The sequence below is a fragment of the Acomys minous genome (genome assembly GCF_964271855.1).
Source record: "Acomys minous genome assembly, chromosome: 10".
NCBI classification, from domain to species: Eukaryota; Metazoa; Chordata; class Mammalia; order Rodentia; family Muridae; genus Acomys; species Acomys minous.
Genome location: NC_140491.1, coordinates 30,597,501 through 30,617,408, shown reverse-complemented (window position 1 = coordinate 30,617,408; position 19,908 = coordinate 30,597,501). Strand labels below are relative to the sequence as shown.

The following is a 19,908-nucleotide window of genomic DNA, read 5'->3' as shown; positions in this document are numbered from 1 at the left end:
ATGTATTACAATCTAGTGCAATTTTTGGTGCTCATTGGAATATGAGCTTAACATTAAAAAATCTCTTGATCAGTGAACATCCATGGACTTTATCTGCACATTTGCTGCCTCCTGCCAGCAATTTCATGCATATAAATTATCAGCAAATGTATAGATCATTATCAATGCTTTCAGGCTTTCTCAAACGAAAATGTAAAATGTACATGGTGTGACACCTCAGAATTTCCAAAAGTCTGTCATCCTTTGGATCACAATTGTATTGAGCCTCATAGAACACAGGAGGGGTGGGGTGCTTTCCCCCCATTTTAGAGGTGAGGAAACTGATGCCTTTCAAAAGATATCAAGACTACAGACCATCCCCCTGCCTCCACTTCTGCTTCCACCCTTTGTCTTTTGTGTTGAAGCACATTCCTCTCTCGTCTTGCTATCTTAGAGACTTAGCTCTTGGGCCCACTTGAAGAAGCTCAAGAGACCTCAAGCTATGGTGAAAGATCTGAGCCCATCAGGATACTAAGGAGCCAGCTTGTAGTGATGCTGCAAAAGTTTCAGAAGTTTTGCAAGCTGACACCAGCTTGTTAGACTGAAATCAACAATGGGTGTATCTACTTTTCAGAGAGTGGAGACCACTGGGAACCAGGGTTTGTCCTCTTTCCCTGCCCCTGGGGAAGCTGGTTCTTAAGAATTTACTTGCATGCTCTGGCTCCTCATCTCAGTGCTGCCTTGGGTGAGCTTGTAATCTTGTGTGAAGGATATAGCCCCCTGACCTCGGCCTCTCCAATTGTAAGCTGGAGATGGAATGTCCATCCCATAAGATGGTACTGAGAATTCACTGACCATAAGTGACAATAAATCACTGTTACTTCAATGACTGAAAAGCATGGTGGTGTAATTTCAGTGTGAAGTGCTCTCCACACATGCTTGTACACAAGTGCTCAGTTGGTGATGCTCTTGGGGAAGTTGTGAGGTCTTTGGAAGTTGGTCCTCAGCTGGAGCAAGCAAGGGTGGGTTGTATGGACTATAGCCTGGACCTGGGTCCAACTGAATTCCCTGCTTCCTGATTCCTGGTGCCTGCTGCCTCAGAGCCTCAATCCCTCCCAGCCAGGACAGACTGTAGGCCCTCAAATTGTGAGCCAAAATCAATCCTGCTCCCCTTTGGTTGCTTTTGTCTCATACTTAACCACCGTAACAAATACATACATGAGGCAATATTAACTCTGAGATTTAGCTACAGAAAAACACGTGGAATCACAGGAAGCAGTCAGAGAAATCTTCATGAAGGTGCTATGTCATGGCACCTCAACATAGCCAGCGAATCTGGGGGCTCCTGGCTTGTGTACATGACTCTTGTATTGCTCCTTGGTGGATTGTTGGGTCCCTCGGTAATTTCTGGACATACACAGCCAATACTCCTGGCCAGAAGTTACCATGGTCATGAGAGTGGTCTTGGATGCATAAAAGCCAATGACATCACAATTAGAATTGTAAAAAATCTCACCAGGACCAGTGAAGTCATGCTTGAAGGAATAATATTAAGCCACTTTGTCCCCTTCACTCATCCTGTCCTTACCCAGGGCTCCCCCAGACACTGCACTGCCCCCCACTCTCTTTCCCCTTCACCAGGGTTGTCTTAATCCCAGGAGAGTACGACAGCTTCACTTTACACAGGTGAAAATATTGCACTTGACAGCTCGGCTTGGGTTATCACAGCTCAGGAGCACAGATCATTCATTCCACAGAGGCAAAGCTGTCATGGAAACTAATCAATGCCAGGCTTCCACTGGTGCCAATCACAGAGCCTGTCGGTAGCGAAGAATGATGGGAGTGAGCGTTCTCACGGCGGCAGTAATTCACCCTCTACAAAATGAACTCCAGAGCTGGCATGCAATTAATACAAGGCAGGACGCCCTTATAAACCCAACGAGCACCTCCATAGTAATCATACTCCTAGAAGGGCAAGGAAAGCAGCATGGGGAAACCAGAAGGAAGGAGTCTGCCAAGGAGAAGATGGAAAGTGCAACTGGCAAAGCCAGGAAGAGCCTGTCAAGGAGTTAGGTGGAGACCACAAGGCAGCCAGCCTGCCTTCAATCCCATCTGTCCGCTTACCAGTATCATGACTCAGTGACCCCATCTGTAAGATGGGAATAATATAGTAATAGGAAGAAATTCGTGAGGGTGCCTGGAATACACAAGTGGGGGTGCCTGGCTAACTTAGCAAAATGAGATGCCGTGTACAAAGTCCCAGAGGCAGGGAACCATCAGCAGGTTGGCATTTCTAGGACACAATTAAAGGTGGAAATAATGGTTAGGGATGGATTGGAGAGAAAGTTCTAAGAGCATGGTTTAGAAACATGTATTATAGTAAATGGTGTGTCAGATTCAGATGATGGGACTTAGCACCTCCAGTCAGAGCAGCTGTGATAAATGGAGTAAAAATATGGGCTCCAAGTCCTTCTTGCTACTAACACGATGGCTGGGACTTTCTAAAATACTGGATTCAGGATACCATTTAGCATTCTCATGAAACCTGCTACATACATCCCCAAATTAAAATCTGTTTTCAATTCTCACTCACTCAATCAGAGGACGGAATTAAAACAAATACTTGAAGGTTCATTAGCGAACATACCCTACAGAATGCTTGGGAGGCTGTGAACCCAGACACCTGAGCCTTTCCCTTCTGGAAGTGCTAAGACAGCACCCTTGGGGGCCAAGCCACTCACCACAGGTTCACTAGGAAGGGATGCTCTAATCCCTGCATGATCTGCAGCTCCCGGAACACGTTCCGCACCTCATCCCTCTCCACACATTTTTGTTTGTTCATGTACTTCATGGCATACATCTTCTTCGTGTCTCGCTTCTGCACGATGCATACCTGCAAGACAGCCAGAGGAAACAACATTCAGGACAAGGGGAGAGGAAGAGGAGGAAGAGGAAGAGGAAGAGGAGGAGGAGGAGGAAGAGGAGGAGGAGAGGAGGCCATCCCATTCAATGGCTGGTTTTCGTTCATTCCAACCACCTACAGGAAGAGGAGGAGGAGGAGGAAGAGGACATTCCATTCCATGCTTGGTTTTTGTTCATCCCAACCACCTGCTAGCAAAGCACCTAGGCTATGCCTCTCTGCATCTACAAAGGAGGCATCAGACCAGATTTGGCCCTTAAATGTAGACAGTGAGTAATGGCTGTAGATTCAACACTGGAAATGGAATCATCTATTCAGAAGATAGAAGGAGCAGCCCTACCCTTTAGAATCTCACAGCCCAACAATGGTACTAGTGACTGTAGCTTTGAAGCACACATGCTCAGATTCCAGAAGCTGCAACCCCAGGACCCATTGTGCACTCGCAGTAAAACCCTCATGCCCAGAAAATACAGCCATGAGACAAACCTGGGCATGCACACCTTGACCCTTGTTCTGGGATTACACCATTGATATCTATGTGTGCATGCTACAGACCATGCCTCAGTGACCTCATTCCTTGGATACTTGAGGAAACCTGGAGGAACAGAGTGGAGTCAACCTAGAAGAGAGACTCTTTGTGACACGGGCAACCAAACTAAGAGGCTGGGAAACCCAAGCCTGCTGGAGCCCACATGATACCAGAACAAGCGTCAGGTGCTTTGTGCAGAGCTGCAGGGCTTGGTGTTTGCCATGATGACTTTACATCATGTTTTGGTCTTGTATTTCCTTGCTACCCTTCACTTCTCTTCTTGAAGGGAATGCTTGTTCTGTGCTTTGTATATTATAGGCATATGACTTGGCTTTTGTTTTTATTTTGTAGAGGTTTGCAGTTAGACTGTGTTGAGTCACAGAAGAGACTCTGGACTTTTGAACAGTGTGGAGACAGATTAAAAACTACAGGAACTTTTGAAGTATTAGAATGGATTGTGTGTTTTGTTGTTGTTGTTGTTGTTGTTAGTGGTGGTGTTTTGTTTTGTTTTTTGTTTTTGGTTGGTTGGGTTTTTTTTTTTTTTTTTGCAGTATGAGATTACTGTGACAGTGTGGGGCTAGGGGTAGTGTTTTGAATGTGAATTGTTCCCTCATAGACTTATGTGCTTGAACACGTTGTCACCAGCAGGTGGGGCTGTTTTGGCAGGTTGTAGAACTTTTAGGTGGTAGAGCCTTGCTGGAGGAAATGGTTTACTAGGGACTGGATCTTGGGGCTTTATAGCTCAGTTATACTTTCTGTTCCCTCTCTGCTCCCTGTTCCTCTCAAATGCGAGGCGTCCCAGACACACACTCCTGCCACCACGGAGTCATTTGCCTCCATGTCTTGCACTCCATGGTGCATCATCTTAAGCTGTAAACCAAAACGGGCTCTGCCTCGATAAGCTGCTTCCTGAAAGGCATTTAGTACCACAAGGAGAAAAGCAACAACTACACTTGGTCTCAGTTACCCACAGTCAACAGTGGTCAGAAAAATATTAAATAAAACCTTCAGAGATAAAGCACTCACACGTTCTAAATTGCCCACCATTTCAGTATACCACCTTCCCACACCTTCCCGCGCCATCCTCTCCACTGTAGCCACACTGTATGTGCTACATTACCAATTGCACTCAGAAACCCTGTTTTTCTTTTATATTATTTGAGGATTTCCTACATGTAAATGATGTATTTATTCAAATCCATCCCCCTTTACCCTCCCTCTAATTTCACCTCTACCTCAGCCACCACTATTCTGTCTCAATTCCACATGCTCTTTAGTAAACTCAATGACTCTGCTTACGATATGTGTGTAGAACAATTTACCGGAGCACGGTAGCTTTCCAGGGACTACAGGGACTCTCCTTTCCCCTGCAGCCATTAATTGCTAATTGTTTCCCAGAGATGGGCGGGGCTTCGTGAACCACTCCTATATCCATGCTGGGGTTTTGGTTGGCTTGATTTTGTGCTGGTCTTATGTAGGCAGTCTCAGACACTGTGAGTTCATGAGTGCGGCAGCCTTATCATATCTTGAAAATGCTGTCTCCCTGAATATGTGCACTACTGTTGGCTCTTAAAATCCTGCTACCAACCTCTCAAACCTGAAAACATTTCCAAATTCCTTCTACAATGCCAGTATTGCCCTGATACCAAAACTAGATAAATATCCAATGAAGAAAGTAAAATATAAGCCAATTTCCCTGATGAACAAAGACACAATAATCCTCAGTGAAATACTTGCAAACCACATTTAAGAAAAAATCTAAAAGATTAGCCAGTATAATGAATTTGGTGTCATCCCAGAGATTCAAAGATGTTTCACCATATGTAAATCAATTACTGAAATTCACTATATAATTAGTCTCAAGGACAGAAACCACATTGTCATCTCATTAGATGAAGAAAGGTCTTGACAAAACTCAACATCCCTTTATGATAAAAGTCCTGGAGAAATTTGGGTTATAGGGTGTATATGTGTGTGTGTGTGTGTGTGTGTGTGTGTGTGTGTGTGTGTGTGTGTGTGTATATAAAACAAGCTCACAGCCAATATGATGTTAAACTGGGAAAAACTCAAAGCATTTACATTACAGTCATGACCAAGCAATAAAACAAGAAGACGTAAAGGGGATTCAAAATGAGAAGGAAGAAATAAAGTACCCCATTGGCAGATGATGTGACTCTCTCTATATATAAAAGACCCTAAAGATTCCACAAGAAAAGTTCTATAACTGATAAATATGTTCAACAAAGTAAGTGGATACAAAATTAGCACGTAAAATCAGTAATTTCCCTATATATAATTTAAAAATAGATTGCAACAAAGAAATAAGAGAAACAGTACTATTTATAATAGCCTCAAAAATTTCTTGGAAAAAAATCTAACCCAGAGAGTAAAAGTCTTGTATTTAAGACATTGGTGAAGACATCAGAAGACAGAAAGACCTCTCATACTCATGGCAGGATTAATGACATGAAAATGGCCATCCTACCAAAAGCAACTTACAGGTTCGAGTCAATCCACATCAAAATTCCAATGCATTTCTTCACACAAATATAAAAAAAAAACTCAAAATTCATGTGGAGACATAAAATACCTAGAGTAGTCAAAACAATGTCAAGCTATAAAAGCACTGAGAGAAGTATCACTGTTCCTAATTTCAAGTTACGTCATAGAGCTATAGTAATAGTAATAATAATAATAACAATAACAACAACAAATACCACAGTACTTGACTCACCTTGCACAGAATTCAACTTCAAATGGATCAAGGACTTCTATGTAAGATCTGATACACTGACCTAGTAGAGGAGACAGTATGGACAGTCCAGCTTATAAGTACAGAAAGAAAACTTTCTGAAAAGGACCTGGCCATGCAGCCATTAGGAACAATAGTGGATAAATGGGCTTCATGAAACTAAAAAGATTCTGTTCACAAAGGACATCATTCCAGGGAGGTACCAGCCTTCACTAGAACGGGCAACATCTTTGCCAGCTATACATCTGACAGAGGGTTAGCATCTAGAATATACAAAGATCTCAAAAAATTAAACAGGAGAAAACAAACAAACCAACTGAAAATTAAAGCATGGTGCTGAACAGTGTTCTCAAAGATGCAATATAAATGAGTGAGAAAAGTTTTTTTCAATTTCCTTAACCATCAGAGAAATGCAAATTAAAATACTATGAGATTTCATCTTATCCTAGTGAGAATAGCAAACACAAACAAAAGTAAACCTGAATGTTGGTGTGGATGTGTGGAACAGGAACACATTCGTTAATGGTGGGAGTAAACACTGGTGCAGCCACTATGGAAATGTGTAGGGAGGTTCCTAAAAGAGCCAGAAACATATCTACCACGTGGTCCAGCTACCACTCCTGGGAGTATGTCCAAAGGACTCTATAATGTACTGCAAAGATATCTGCATATCCATCCATGTTCATTTCTGCTTTATTCACAATAGCGAGGAGCAAGAAACAACCTAGATGTCTGTCAACTAGGAAATCAATAAAGAAAAATGTAATATATTCATTCAAATATAGTGTGTGTGTGTGTGTGTGTGTGTGTGTGTGTGTGTGTGTGTGTGAATATTATTCGGCCATAACAAAAAATGAAATTATAAAACTCACAGCTAAGTAGATGGAACTGAAAATGATCATTCTGACAGAGGAAAACAGACCCGGAAAGACAAATGTCACACATTTTCATATACGGAAGCTAACTTTACAACTTTAGATATACATGTTTAAATCGGAGTACCCATAAAATACAGGAAACTGATAAGGGGCATGGGGAGGCCTTCAGGGAAAGGGGGATAGAATGTAGGCGGTGTGAAAGGGGAAATGGAAATTAAAGAACAGGAAGAGTTAAATATGGTGAGGGTGGAAGTGCAGGGTGGAGGAGGGGGTACGTAGAGAAATAATCAGAAGTCTTCTTGCTGATGAGATAGGTTGGTGCCATATGACACTGCCTGTGCTCAGCTGACCCCTACATACCAGTACGCATCCTAGCATCTATGCCATTTCCCTCACATAACATCACGTGAGTCTGCGCAGTCTCAGGTCATCACAAGAAACAAGGCAAATACGGAACAGTAGGACACTTTAGAAGAGAAAGTCCTCATTCACATAACTTCTGTGGTGTGCTCTTAGAACTCCTCTATCGTTGGCCATTGCTAAGCTCTCACGACACTGGTTTCACACAGCAAGCGATTACAGGCATGTTTGCACGTATGTGTGTGTAAGGTGCTATCCGAATTTTCAGATACCAAGAAGGTGTCTTGAAATGTTGCCCCAGGGATGAGGTTGTGAGTGTATTTCCAAACAAGGTCATATTCTAAAGATCAAGAAAACATGGTTTTGGAGTTGCTATTCAACCTACCACAGCTGCCACTTCCACCCCACCTGCGTAGATACAGGAAATGAACCACAGGCAGGTTTCAGTTATTTATTCAGACTAGAGACTCAAGCCCTATCCCGCCACCTCTCCATCTGTTATCACCACTGACACTGCCTCCCAGGGGGACATGATGTGGTGGAATATGCTAGCAATAAGACAGTGGGCCGGGAAGTGGGGTGGAGAGCTCTGGTTTTCTCCTGACATTTCCAGATGCTCTTCTGTTGGAAACTGGACTCCTTTCTGCTCCCACACACTCTGCATCTGTTCAAGGCAAATACAGGACGGTGGGGGAAAGGCTGAGCCTACCTCTCTTCTTCCTTTGTCTGAATTGAGTCATTCAAAGTTCACCCTGTACCCTAAGAGAAAAATCTATAGGATATTTAGGAAGTGGGGGACAGTCATTTGCATCTCAATGCACTAAATAGAATATGCGGTTAAACTTCCCAAATATTATCTTCCAGGCAGTAAAGTCAATGGCATAAGTTAAAGGTCTGTGATTCTTCAATGAGTAGTAAATTTGAGACACAATGTGTAAGGAAGCAATTGCGGCACATAAAGGCCCTTAGGAGCTCTGCCTGTGGGGATTTAAGCAGGCTCAAGAAGCCTGAGACCATGTCTGAAGGCAGACAGCAGTGGGTGGATAATGTCACCAATCAGAGCCTCTTGTTTCTGTTGCTTCTCATTTGCATGCTCAGAAGAGGCCTGGGAACCAAACAGGAGATAGAAAGATGGTAGATTGGAGACAGCACTGTTCTGCATCTCAACAAATCTAAAACACATCACCAGATGCATGGTTTTGGGAAGAGCTGCTGTCTGCTGACTAATTCAGCAGTCACTTCTGAAAACCTGTGTAATTCAATGATTGGGAGAAGAGGTGTGGATTCTGCCTCATGATTCTTGTAGTTCAGCAGACCACTCAACAGAGGTAAGGTGGGAGGTGGGCTGTCTCCCTCAGAGCTGCACATTTTTTTGAGACAGGATTTATCTGTGTAGCCTTGGCTGACCTAGACTCACTTTGTAGATGAGGCTGGTCTCGAACTCACAGCAATCTGCCTGCCTCTGCCTCCTGAGTGCTGGGATTAAAGGTGTGTGCCACCATGCCCAACTAGAGCTACACAATTTTAATTAATCAATTTCAAGACAGAAATATATGACATATAAGAAAAACAATATGACTACTCATAAAGGTTATCACTCCTCAATAGCTCAAACTAAAGATAATGAAGTGATTAAAATACTAAGGAATTTGAAATTTATGAGTAATTTCAATGAGGGCACAAATAGACAAATAAATAAAGTAAGGAAGTCAATTAAGGACCTGGATAACAAAGCTAGCAACATGGATGGAAGATTAAGCAAAATTAAGATTCTGAAACAATCAGAAAGTTGTAAATGAAAATTCAATAAACCTACCAAAGAAGATAGTGGAAATCATTACAGACTAGCAGACTAGCTCAAGAAGAAGAAAGAATACCTGGGTTGTGGAAAAAAATAAAAGTTAGGAAATATTATATTCAACCAGCAACCAAGAAAAAAAAAAGGTGGCTACAACATTCAAGAACTTTGAAACATGACCAAAAGATTAAGAAATCTCAGTTGAGTTCAAAACAAATGCACAAAAAACCTACTCAATGAAACAGAGTCAAAGGATAGAAAACTACATCCTAAGCAACTGGAAGATTGTTTTTATTAAAAATGATAGAAAAAGTCTTGAAAAATAATAATGGGTGACTTCAATACCCCATTTTCATCAAGAGATAGATCACCCCAACCCAAAAATGATAGAGCTGGAGAGATGGTTGAGCAGTTAAGAGCACTTGTTACCCTTGCAAAAGACTTGAATTTGGTTTTCAGCACCCACATTGTGGCTCACAACCATCCATCACTCCACTTCTAGGGGATCTGGAGCCCTTGTCTTACTGCTGCATTGCCAGACATGCACACAGTGCACACACATTCGTGTATAACAATAAAACTGAAGCACTAATTGTGTACTAACTCAGAAAGGCCCAGGGCTCGATGGATTAAATATCGAATTCTACCATACCTTTGGAGAAAAACATCAATGCTCTTCAAAATTTTCCATAAGAAAGAAGGAAAGATAAAAAACACTACCAGACTCATTTTATAAAGCCAATATCACTGTGATTTAAACATAGTAGCGGTTAAGGACACAACAAAAAGGAACTACAGATAGATTTTTTCCCAATGTTCAGAGATACAAAAAAAGTCATCAATGAAATTCTTAAAAACCAATTTCAACAACCTGTTTTAAAAAAATCTCACACCCCAGTTCAGTTGGCTTAATCAGAGGGATGCAAGGACGGTTTGATGTGCATAAATCAGTAAGTATAATGTGACATGTAAATATAATCAAGGATAAAAACCATGAGATTATCTTGGTAGATGCAGAAAAGGCCTTAAAAGTCCCTAGAGAAATTATGAATAGAAAATGCATAACTCAACATAATCAAGGATATATATGAAAAACTTACAGCCATCATTATACTAAATGGGGAAATACTGAAAACATCCATCTTGGAATCTAGAACCAAGCAGGGGTATTCACTGTCTTCAGTTTCATTCAACCTAATGCTAGAATTCTTACATAATAACATAGCAAGAGAAAGAAGTGCAATATAAAAAGGAAAAGATGGAAAGATTTTCTATGATTTGCCTTGAGGGGTGTGTGTATGTGTGTGTGTGTGTGTGTGTGTGTGTGTGTGTGTGTGTGTGTGTGTGCTTATGTGCATGTGGAGGCTACAGGACAACCTTAGGTTGTTCCTCAGCTTCTACCCACCTTTCTTTCCTTTTTTAGACAAAGTGTCCCTTTGACCTGGCCCTTACCACACGGGCCAATCTGGTTAGTCACTGAGCTGCACAGATTCACCTGTCTTGTCTCCCTGGTAACAGCAATTACAAGCCCACATCACCACACTCAACACTTTTGTAAAACTTGGGTTATGGTGAAGCACTTTACTGGTTGAAATACTTCCTACCCCCTCAAATTATCTGTATTTACAGAAATATCATCCTATACTTAAAAGACTCTAAGGACACCACTGGGACACACTCAGCTCTGTCCAGCACTTCAGCAAAAGTTGCAAGATATAAAAGCAACATACCAAAAACATCATTTTTTCCTGATATACTAATAAAAGTGCTGAGGTATAAATCAGGAGAACAAGCCAATCCTTCTCACAGTGGCCTGAAACACTTGCCAAGTAATACACCTAACCAGGAAGGTGAAAGACTTCCACTATGAAAACTTTAGAATATGGAAGAATGAAATTGCAGTGAACCCATTGTGGCATGAAGGAAGATTCTCTAAAGAGATGGGTGTGGCCCTCCTGTTGGCTATTGAAACAATGGTCCTCATGGAATTGGAATGTTCCTAACAATCTCATTCTGGAAGAAGAAAAAGGATGGAGCAGGGTACCAGGCAAGGGAGGGATTTACCTCCCACAAAATGATCTCACACAGTTCTGATATTTCAGACCAGAAGATACTGGAGCTAAGACAATAACAGGTCAGTGCTAGGCAGGACAACACCTTGATCATGGCTGCTATCACGTCAGAAGCCTGAACATGGACTTGGGGGTATCTCTGAACCACCTTATTTCTTCCTCTTACCAATGTGACCACAATGAATAAATGTCCTTCTTCTGATTTTTAGTTACATGTTGAGTTCGCTCATTGGCCTCTGGGAATGAGTGACCCAATCTAGTTGGTTATGGTTACCAGGACACTGCCAAGGCTCTAAACAGCTCCAGTAACACCTGCACAGAAGGTTTACCAGGTGTTGGACAGACTAATGCCTGGAAACCAGCTCTGGAGGCACAGGCTAGCTCCAATTCACTCTAAACCCCAAGACAGGCATGACATGGAGGGATCTACTGAAACAAGCCACACATGGTTTCTATGCTATGCATGTGACCATGGGCAAAGGTCAGCACTGTCACCTATAGCCATTCTGCCTAGGTCCTGCCAGAATCTGTCATGAAACTCTAAAACTGAGTCTTAAGAGGCACTGATCCTCCTCAGTAAGGCTGCCCCAAGCCTTGTCCACAGGAAATAATCGTTAACAAGGCAAGAACAATTGATCTGACCAAAGCCACCCTAAGCTGCCCATAAGGCAAGTCCCCCAATTAACTTCTCATTAGTAGAAATCAATTAGGCTTTGGGGTTATCATTAGTCACTGTGACATGTTAAGACAATAAACAAACACTAGCTGGTGGGATTTGCTAAGGAAAGCTTGTGTCAAGAGCGTGGAACTCCAGCAATGTGGAAAAGGATCCAAGCCACCAAGAAGATGATTATGGGAAATCCACACAGCACCAGCATCCCATGAGCATCGTGTCTACTTCATGTCCCCAGCACTGACAGCCTTGACCCACGAGCATCCCACAGATCCCAGAGGACATGTGAATTTTGTAGAGGTTTTGTTTGTTCGTTTGGGGGGGGAGGGCGGGTCATAGTGAACACTGATGTGCTACCAGGGTTGGGTAAATGTATAAGAACATTCTAGAAACTTCTTGTTTGGCCACATCTTCATTACCCTCTTTCTAGCCAGGACTTTAATTACCCTTTGGGCAGATTAGCCATCACAGGTTCTTGGAAGGGCTGGTGATATCACAGAAGTCAGCATGGGCTGAGAACTGAGGATACATCTCCATTGTGAGCCTAAGATGCCCCTTCCTACCTGGGTCCACAAGACTGGCCTCCAACTTTAGCTCTAAATCAGTATCTCCCTTTTGAGACCCACCTCCAACCACCCTGGGTGAAAAGTGGAGCACCCTCAGTGCCCATCTCACCACTTGTTGGGATCTCCCACTTACCAGTTCCTATCGCTGTGCCTGGTTCCTGGTGTGTTTCTGTTGATCGGCTTTCTTAATCCTGTGAACCAGCTCTTTGACCAGCTGCTTCCTGTATGTGCCCACACCTTAGCAATTCTTTATCTCTGCAGAACTCCAACCAATGCACTGGCAAAAGCCCAGGCCCAGAACTCAGCCTTTGAATCCTATTCCTCAAATGTGCCTGTGGAGCTATGGAGACGATTTCTACTGGCACCTGCTATTTTTCCATTACCCCCTAAAGAGAGAGTACATCAAACTCACATAGCTTTGTATTTTATTGTTGTGATGGATAGTTTTATGTCATCTTAATACAAGCTATAGTTATCTGGAAGAAGAGTCTCAATTGAGAATATACTCCTATGGTAGTGGCCTGTAGGCAAGCCTGTGGGGTATTTGCTTGATTGATAAGAGAAGGCCCAGCCCACTATAGGTGGTACCATCCTGGGCAAGTGGTCCTGGGTGGCATAAGAAACAAGGCTGAGGAAGCATGAACGAGCAAGTCAGTAACCTATGTTTTTCCATGGTTTCTGCTTCAGTTCATGCCTCCGGGTTTCTGGGTTGAGTTCCTGCCATGACTTCTCTCCATAATGGACTCTAATCTGTAAAAAGAAACCCTTTTTCCTTCCCAGGTTGTTTTTAGTCATTGTATTTATTATTAAATACCTACTAAGATTGGCTGCACTGGCCAATGAAACCAACATGTAGCTAAAACAACTAAGATAGTTGTAAAATATCAGTCCCTAGTCACTGTAATCAAGGACACCAGTGTGGTAATTGAACCCTGTGGAGGAGACTCAAGGCCTTCGTGGAGGTGGCTGAAACACCATCACTGCCTGCCGTAGTCTGGGACCTACAGCCTGTATCACTTGACTTCTGCTGGTGTTCATATGACACTCTTCAGCTGATATCATGGAGATTTGGTTGTCAAAAGTGACGGAGACAGGTGATGGATGGCCTCAGGTGATGTGTTTCAAGAGTTGGTACTAAGGGATAAAGTATATTCTCCCAAATTTATATGCTGGAGTCTTAAGCATGGATTATAGAATGCGGCTGTTTAAAGAGAGGCCTATGATGGATGACATTAAAGGAAAATAAAGTCATGAGGTGGCCTTTACCCGGTCTTCCCTGGAGTCTTCATGAGAGGTGAGGAGATAGACAAACACTGAGACATAACTATGTGAAGAGACCTCTTGCAAACCAAGAGAGGGAATAGTCCTGGCCAAACCTTGATTTCAGAGCCATGGCCTCCAGAGTTGCCATAAATTGAACATACAATGTCCCCAAAGTCACATTTGTTAAGCCTTGGTCCCCAGATGGTGATGCCATTGGAATGGCGACTGGACCGTGAGTTTCTAACTTCATCAGCAGGTTAACCTATGGGTGAGTTCTTCGATGAATACACTACTGGCAGTTGAGGCCTGATTGGAGAAAGATCGAGGAGGGTTTAATATCTGAAGGATATATCTTGCCCCCGTCCCCTTCACCCCACTTCTCTCTGACAAAGATGGGAGGTCCATGCCTTATGCCTCTGTACCCCAGTGCCCCTTGCGGTGAGCTAGGTTGGAAACAGAACCCAGAGATCACACGCTGTGAAAGATCCTGGAGACAAGGATATACAGGGAGGCCTGACTTCTGCTTGAGGAAGCAAGCATCCTTCACAGGGAAGTATCATTGGCCCCAGCCAGAGCTTGGAGGCATCATGAGAGAGCTTGCATCTCTCACGGCAATTAGCGGCTTATTAAGTCATTTCCTGGAGCCACAGTGTCCTCCAAGAATGCCTCCAGCCAAATGCACCAATTAATATGAAAGGAATAAATATTTCATTGCAAACAAATGGATTCCATCGTTCCTTGCTATGAACAAGGGAAGCTCATACAAGCATCTCCTTTAAGCTTTCTAAAAAGGATCCTGACATCATAAGAACAGCAGCTGGAGAAGTCCGGCAACTTGCCCAGAGGCTAGTGGTTGAGCCAAAACTACCAGCCAAAGCTCGTACGCAAAATGCTACTTCACAACTTAATTAACTGACATAGTTTCCTGAACAGTGCAACCACATAGTCTGAGTCCCGCCTGGCAGAAATGATGCTTTGCGTCAGGCAGACGTGGGTCGCCACGTGCCCACAGGTACCTCTACACTTGCCACAGGGCCTTTGCACCTGCAGTGTCCGCTCTAAAGAACTTCTGCATGGACCTGTTACTGTCTGAATGCTATGATGGTTTTCGTACTTTTAGAATCAAGAGCATTTCCACACTGCATTTATATGCAGCTGTGCAGACCTGGCAGCCTGGGAGGAGACAGATGACCTGGGCTTGTGTATGGGGAGTGCCTGTCACTGTGCATAACAAGGCAATACTGAGCCTGGGTTATCATCTAGGCAATGCCAGCTCAGTTTTATCCAGAATCTTACTCTGGAGGGCTATTACCATGTTACTCCTGGCTACTTCCTGCGATTTTTATGCACAGGATGCCTCTGGCCAGTCTAAGAATTTTCATTTATTTTGCTTCAGTCCTGCAGTTCTCATACAGAGAGCCCATCAATAATCACACTGCCAGAGGAACTCCTGGGTTGGTTTCCTGAGGGTGCTCTCCACCCTCGTCTGAGAAGAACTCAGCCCTGTTGCTTTCCAAGTCCACATCAAGGAACTACCTCCCCCTGGACTCACTTTGCTGCACTCCTATCAGAGGTGCAAGGGAGCCCAGAGGGAGTGGAGTAGTCATCAGGTCTCATGCTGGGGTAAGCCAGTGAGGTGCTCCTGAAGCAAGCGCTTGGCTTGCCCACTTGACTCACAGCTCCTCCAGCTGCTGCTTGCATCTGTCTCATTCTTTCCTCCTGTTAGGCGAGTCCTCAACATCATCCACTGTGGAGAAAATGGCCCGCCCACAGAGTCAGCCTGTTTTCTGATTCTTAAGGGAAGATCCCACTCATTGAAGGTGGAGGGGTGGCTTGAGTCACCCAACCCCTTGAGCCTTCCACTCATTGCCAGGTCCAACCATGTCATGTCACATGCCCATCTCCAGGGTTACATGACAAGGATGGTGATTCACAGCCTTCTGAGTCTCCAGTGATTAGTTGATGTGTCCCGTGAAGGAAGGGATGTTGTTCTTGTAAGAAGGAATGAACTGTACATCAAAGGGATCCTGGGACCTTCTGGAACCTTCCATGCCCAATCTATATTACAAACATGCACCCGAGGTGAGACTGTCAGTTCCCTCACTGGCCCAGGTGCTGACAGCTGATACACACCAGAATCACCCAGAATTTTCACCAAGTGTTCAGAAACTTATCTGGCATACTTCAACTACCCCAGAACTCAGTCCCAACTGGGTTATTATTTTTTTTAAAGCTAATTCTTTCTAAGTTCTGTAAGCTGATGCTGTTTACTTTGGTGGGGCATGGGAAGTGAGACAGCTCCCAGAATGCATGTGAAATGTTCTTGCTGCAAAGTGCTGTGTGCACCTGCTGATGGGCAGGCTGTTGTCATCCTGCACAATGTACTCTTAATAAATGTTGACAGGCAGTCTGCCCAAGGCAGAGAGCAAAGCTCCTGACATTCGCTCCCTATTAAAAGGGGTCTCCCCCTGTGGCAGCCTGGCTCCACTACAGCTAAGAGCAGACTTGATAGTTAATCAACATTGACCACAAAGGCAGTTGTTAGTTGGTATTTCAATCAGAGCAAAGCTTTCTTCTGGTCCCTGAAAGTAAGGCAACCGCATCCCAAGTACCTGACATTAATAGACATTTCCCGAGAACCTGAGGATCTTTAAGACATTGCTACATGCTGACTTACAAATAGATGCCAGGAAGCTTGGGACTTCTAAAAGGATCAGCTACAACCACACATTTCTGAGACATCAATACTCTAGAAAGTAGGTGCCAAGAGCCAGATCATATGCCAGATAGCAGACAGGATGAAGCGGAAAGGGCAGACAACAGTGTCAAGGGATGATGACAGGATAAAGCCAATTTGAAAGATTGCAAAGCCACATGCTATCGTGTCTAACAGAATGTCACAAAAAGATACAGAGGGTTCAGGACCCAAACTGACAATGACAAGAGGGTACAGAAGAAAGCTATGAAACCCCACTGTGATGTAGATTGGAAAGAGGTGCCTCAAGGGTCTTTGAGCCATAGAATTGGCACATTAGGGTAGGAAAACCACTGCAGGGTTCTTACATGCTGGACTGTGCTCTTGTTGTTAAGTTCAGCTGCCGTCAAGGAGGTCAAGGGCAGGCCTCCTATGTTTCATGGTCATAGTGGCTCTGAGAAATCCAGAGATGAGGAGCCTCTGGTATGACACAAGCTCTGTCCCACATCTGCAGACCCCTCAAGAGAGCATGTAGTGAGTAGACAGCAAGAAGTCCACCTGAGAAATAAAGAGGATGGGAGCATCACGCTCACACAAGAGGCCGGCTGTACAGGACTCACTGAGTTAACTCTCTACTGAAAATATGTTTTACAAGCTGGGCCCGGTGGGGAGGTAGAGGCAGAGGTTCACCAGTCATTCGACTACACAGCAAATCTGAATGTAACTTCTGTTACCAGAGACTTTGCCTCAAAAGCAAAGCAAAACAAAAAGCAACTGGGGGCAGTGCTAAAACATAGGCTAATAAAACATTTTAACCAGCACAAAATTTTACAAACTATTATTTATCATGCCCTAGATGCAGCTTGGACATGCTGGACTTGATGGATAGGAAAGCAGGAGGTGTGGCCAGGCTCCTGCTGTGAGATGCCATATAGCTGTGAGAAACAGAGAAGATACAAGCAAATGGCCACACTGAGCAGGCCATGGGGGACATTAAAGACTTCCATCCTAATCCATAGAGTGGCCATTTAAAAGCATAGGGAAATACAATCATAACTAGAAAAACTGGAGAGTTAACATTATGAAATTGATCTGAAAGAAGAAGAAAGAAGAAGTGTAAAAGCAAAAAGTAAGAAGAAAGCACTAGCTAACAAAGGCAGCTGATGCAACATCGCTGCATGACGTAAAGGCCAACATGGGCCAAATAAGTGAAAAGAGTGGAAGCATAAGCCATAAGAGAAATTATTTTTAAAGCAAAAGTCTCCACTTAGATATAATCTACCACTACCTCTCAAAAGTTCTTGAAATATTTAAAACTAAGCTTTCTGAAAGGTGAGAAACAAGAGTAGTGTATATTTTAGATTTTAAAAAATTTAATATCATCTTCAGAGATTTAAATTTTAGGAAACCACAATAAATTGGATGGCTGCAATAGAAAGGCCGACAGGGTGGAGACTGACCTGTGCAATTCCTGTGTCCCTGCATTGTAGGTAAACATTGTAAACATTATGATATAAATTAAAGACATGAGTCCCTAGAGCAACAATTAAAAAATATAGCACAGGAAAGTGTAGCAATAACCTCACTAGAAAAATGAAAAGGCAGTTCTGGATATTCAGCCTGAACCACAGAAGATAGCATAAACAGAAGAACAAAAAATAATAAAATAATAATAAAAACACACTAGACATAAGACAAACAGTACTATGGTCATTTGAGTAAATATGGCCCCCATTGACACATGTGTGTGAATGCTTGGTCCATAGAAAGTGGCACTATTCAGAGGTGTAGCCTTGTTGGAAGAAGTGTGTCACTGTAGGAGCAGGCTTTGAGGTCCCCTATGCTCAAGCTACACCCAGTTTGTCTCATAGTCTCTTTGCTACCTGTGGACCAAGATGTAGAACTCTTGGCTCCTCAAGCACCGTGTCTGCCTCCTGCATGCCGCCATGCTTCTTGCTTTGATGATAATGGACTAAAGCTGAACTGTAAGCCAGCTCCAATTAAATGTTGTCCTTTATAAGAGTTGCCTTGGTCATGGCGTCTCTTCACAGCAATGAAATCCTAACGAAGACAAGAACCAAGAATTATGTCTACCACAAATCAAAGGATTAGTTGAGCTAAAAAGGGCATGTTTGTAGAATGGATCTTTTTAAATGTAGACCTAACTATAAGCCTTTGGCAGTGGGCGAAGAGACACCTTGTTGGAGGTGGTGTTTTTCTATCAGTCTTGGGCAGAGCAGATGGCAGTCCTTTGTTCATCTAGCTTGATGCCTGGCTTGGTGGCCAAAGCTGTTTGATGCCTAGGACACATAAAAATCTAATCTAATCTAATCCAGACAGCACAGGAAGAGGATTACAGACAGAAACCTGCATTCTGCCATGCTATGAGATGTGAGCAGGGAAAGATGTCCACAGACTTGTTCTCTGCCCCACAGCATGGGCAGGCCATAGACACACAGAACCCTGCCTACCACCACACAGCACACAGCATTGGAAAAGGAAGACAGACAGAGACTTGCGGACCACCATGGCACCCACACACCTGCCTTCTGACCCATAGCACAGGCAGGCCATAGACAGACACCCACTTGCTGCCACATCAGGCAGCGCAGACAGAGGACATTACCCAGGGCCCCACCAGTCATGTTGCTGGCCTGCAGCAGGAGCCACCGCAACGTGCAAGTATGTGGTAGGCGGATGGGAGAGAATGAGAAGTGAGCAACCTGATAGTTATGAAGAGACATGGAACTGGAGACTCAAGGGTGGAAAAGAATAGGCTCTTAAGAGTGGCCAGCCCTGCCATGTAAGGCCATGGTGAGGTCCCAGCCTCAACTGCCTTTGAGGGCCATGTCTGGGTCCACGGCTAAGCAGCAGCAGGGGTCAGTGTCGATGTACATGGCTCATATCACCTCTAGAGAAAATGGGGACCTCCCTGGTCAGGGCAACCACTGAGGAGGACCACCTAGGTGTTTAGCTAAGGTGTGAGTACCGGAGAGCTGACTCCACCACTTCTGTCATGAGGAAGGTGATGCTCACCTGTGGTAGTCAGGAGAGCTGACACTGAGGGCATGAGAGCAGGTGGGCTGGCCCTGCCCCTCACTGTTAGAAGAGCAGGCCCTGTTGCCTGGGCAACACTGGAGCTGGCCCTGATATCAAAGGCACAGGTGAGCCAGCCAAAAAGGTGTGGTGGTGTGTGTGTGTGTGTGTGTGTGTGTGTGTGTGTGTGTGTGTGTGTGTTGGAGGGGCCTGGCTCAGTCCTTTGCAGGCTGCAGCTGTTGAGAGAGTAGGCCCTGTGCCTTCACTGGGCAGCACAATGGAGCTGGCTTTGACAGCTTGGGTGAGTGAGAGCCAGCCCTGGGCATGAGAACAAAATATCTGGTCCTGCCTCCTGCCAATGGCAGCACTGGGCAGCCTAGACAGAGC

General features: G+C 44.0%; 1 protein-coding gene across 5 annotated transcripts in view; it reads right to left on the bottom strand.

Annotated features, from left to right (window-relative positions):
• Window positions 1-19,908, bottom strand: part of STK32B (serine/threonine kinase 32B) — a 239,854-nt gene that overhangs the window by 154,171 nt on the left and 65,775 nt on the right. For all 5 annotated transcript variants that reach the window (XM_084799207.1, XM_084799203.1, XM_084799204.1 and 2 more), the window contains one exon: window positions 2,721-2,872. In XM_084799207.1, coding sequence (XP_084655333.1) covers window positions 2,721-2,872 — 152 coding nt within the window. The remainder of the gene's footprint in view (window positions 1-2,720; window positions 2,873-19,908) is intronic.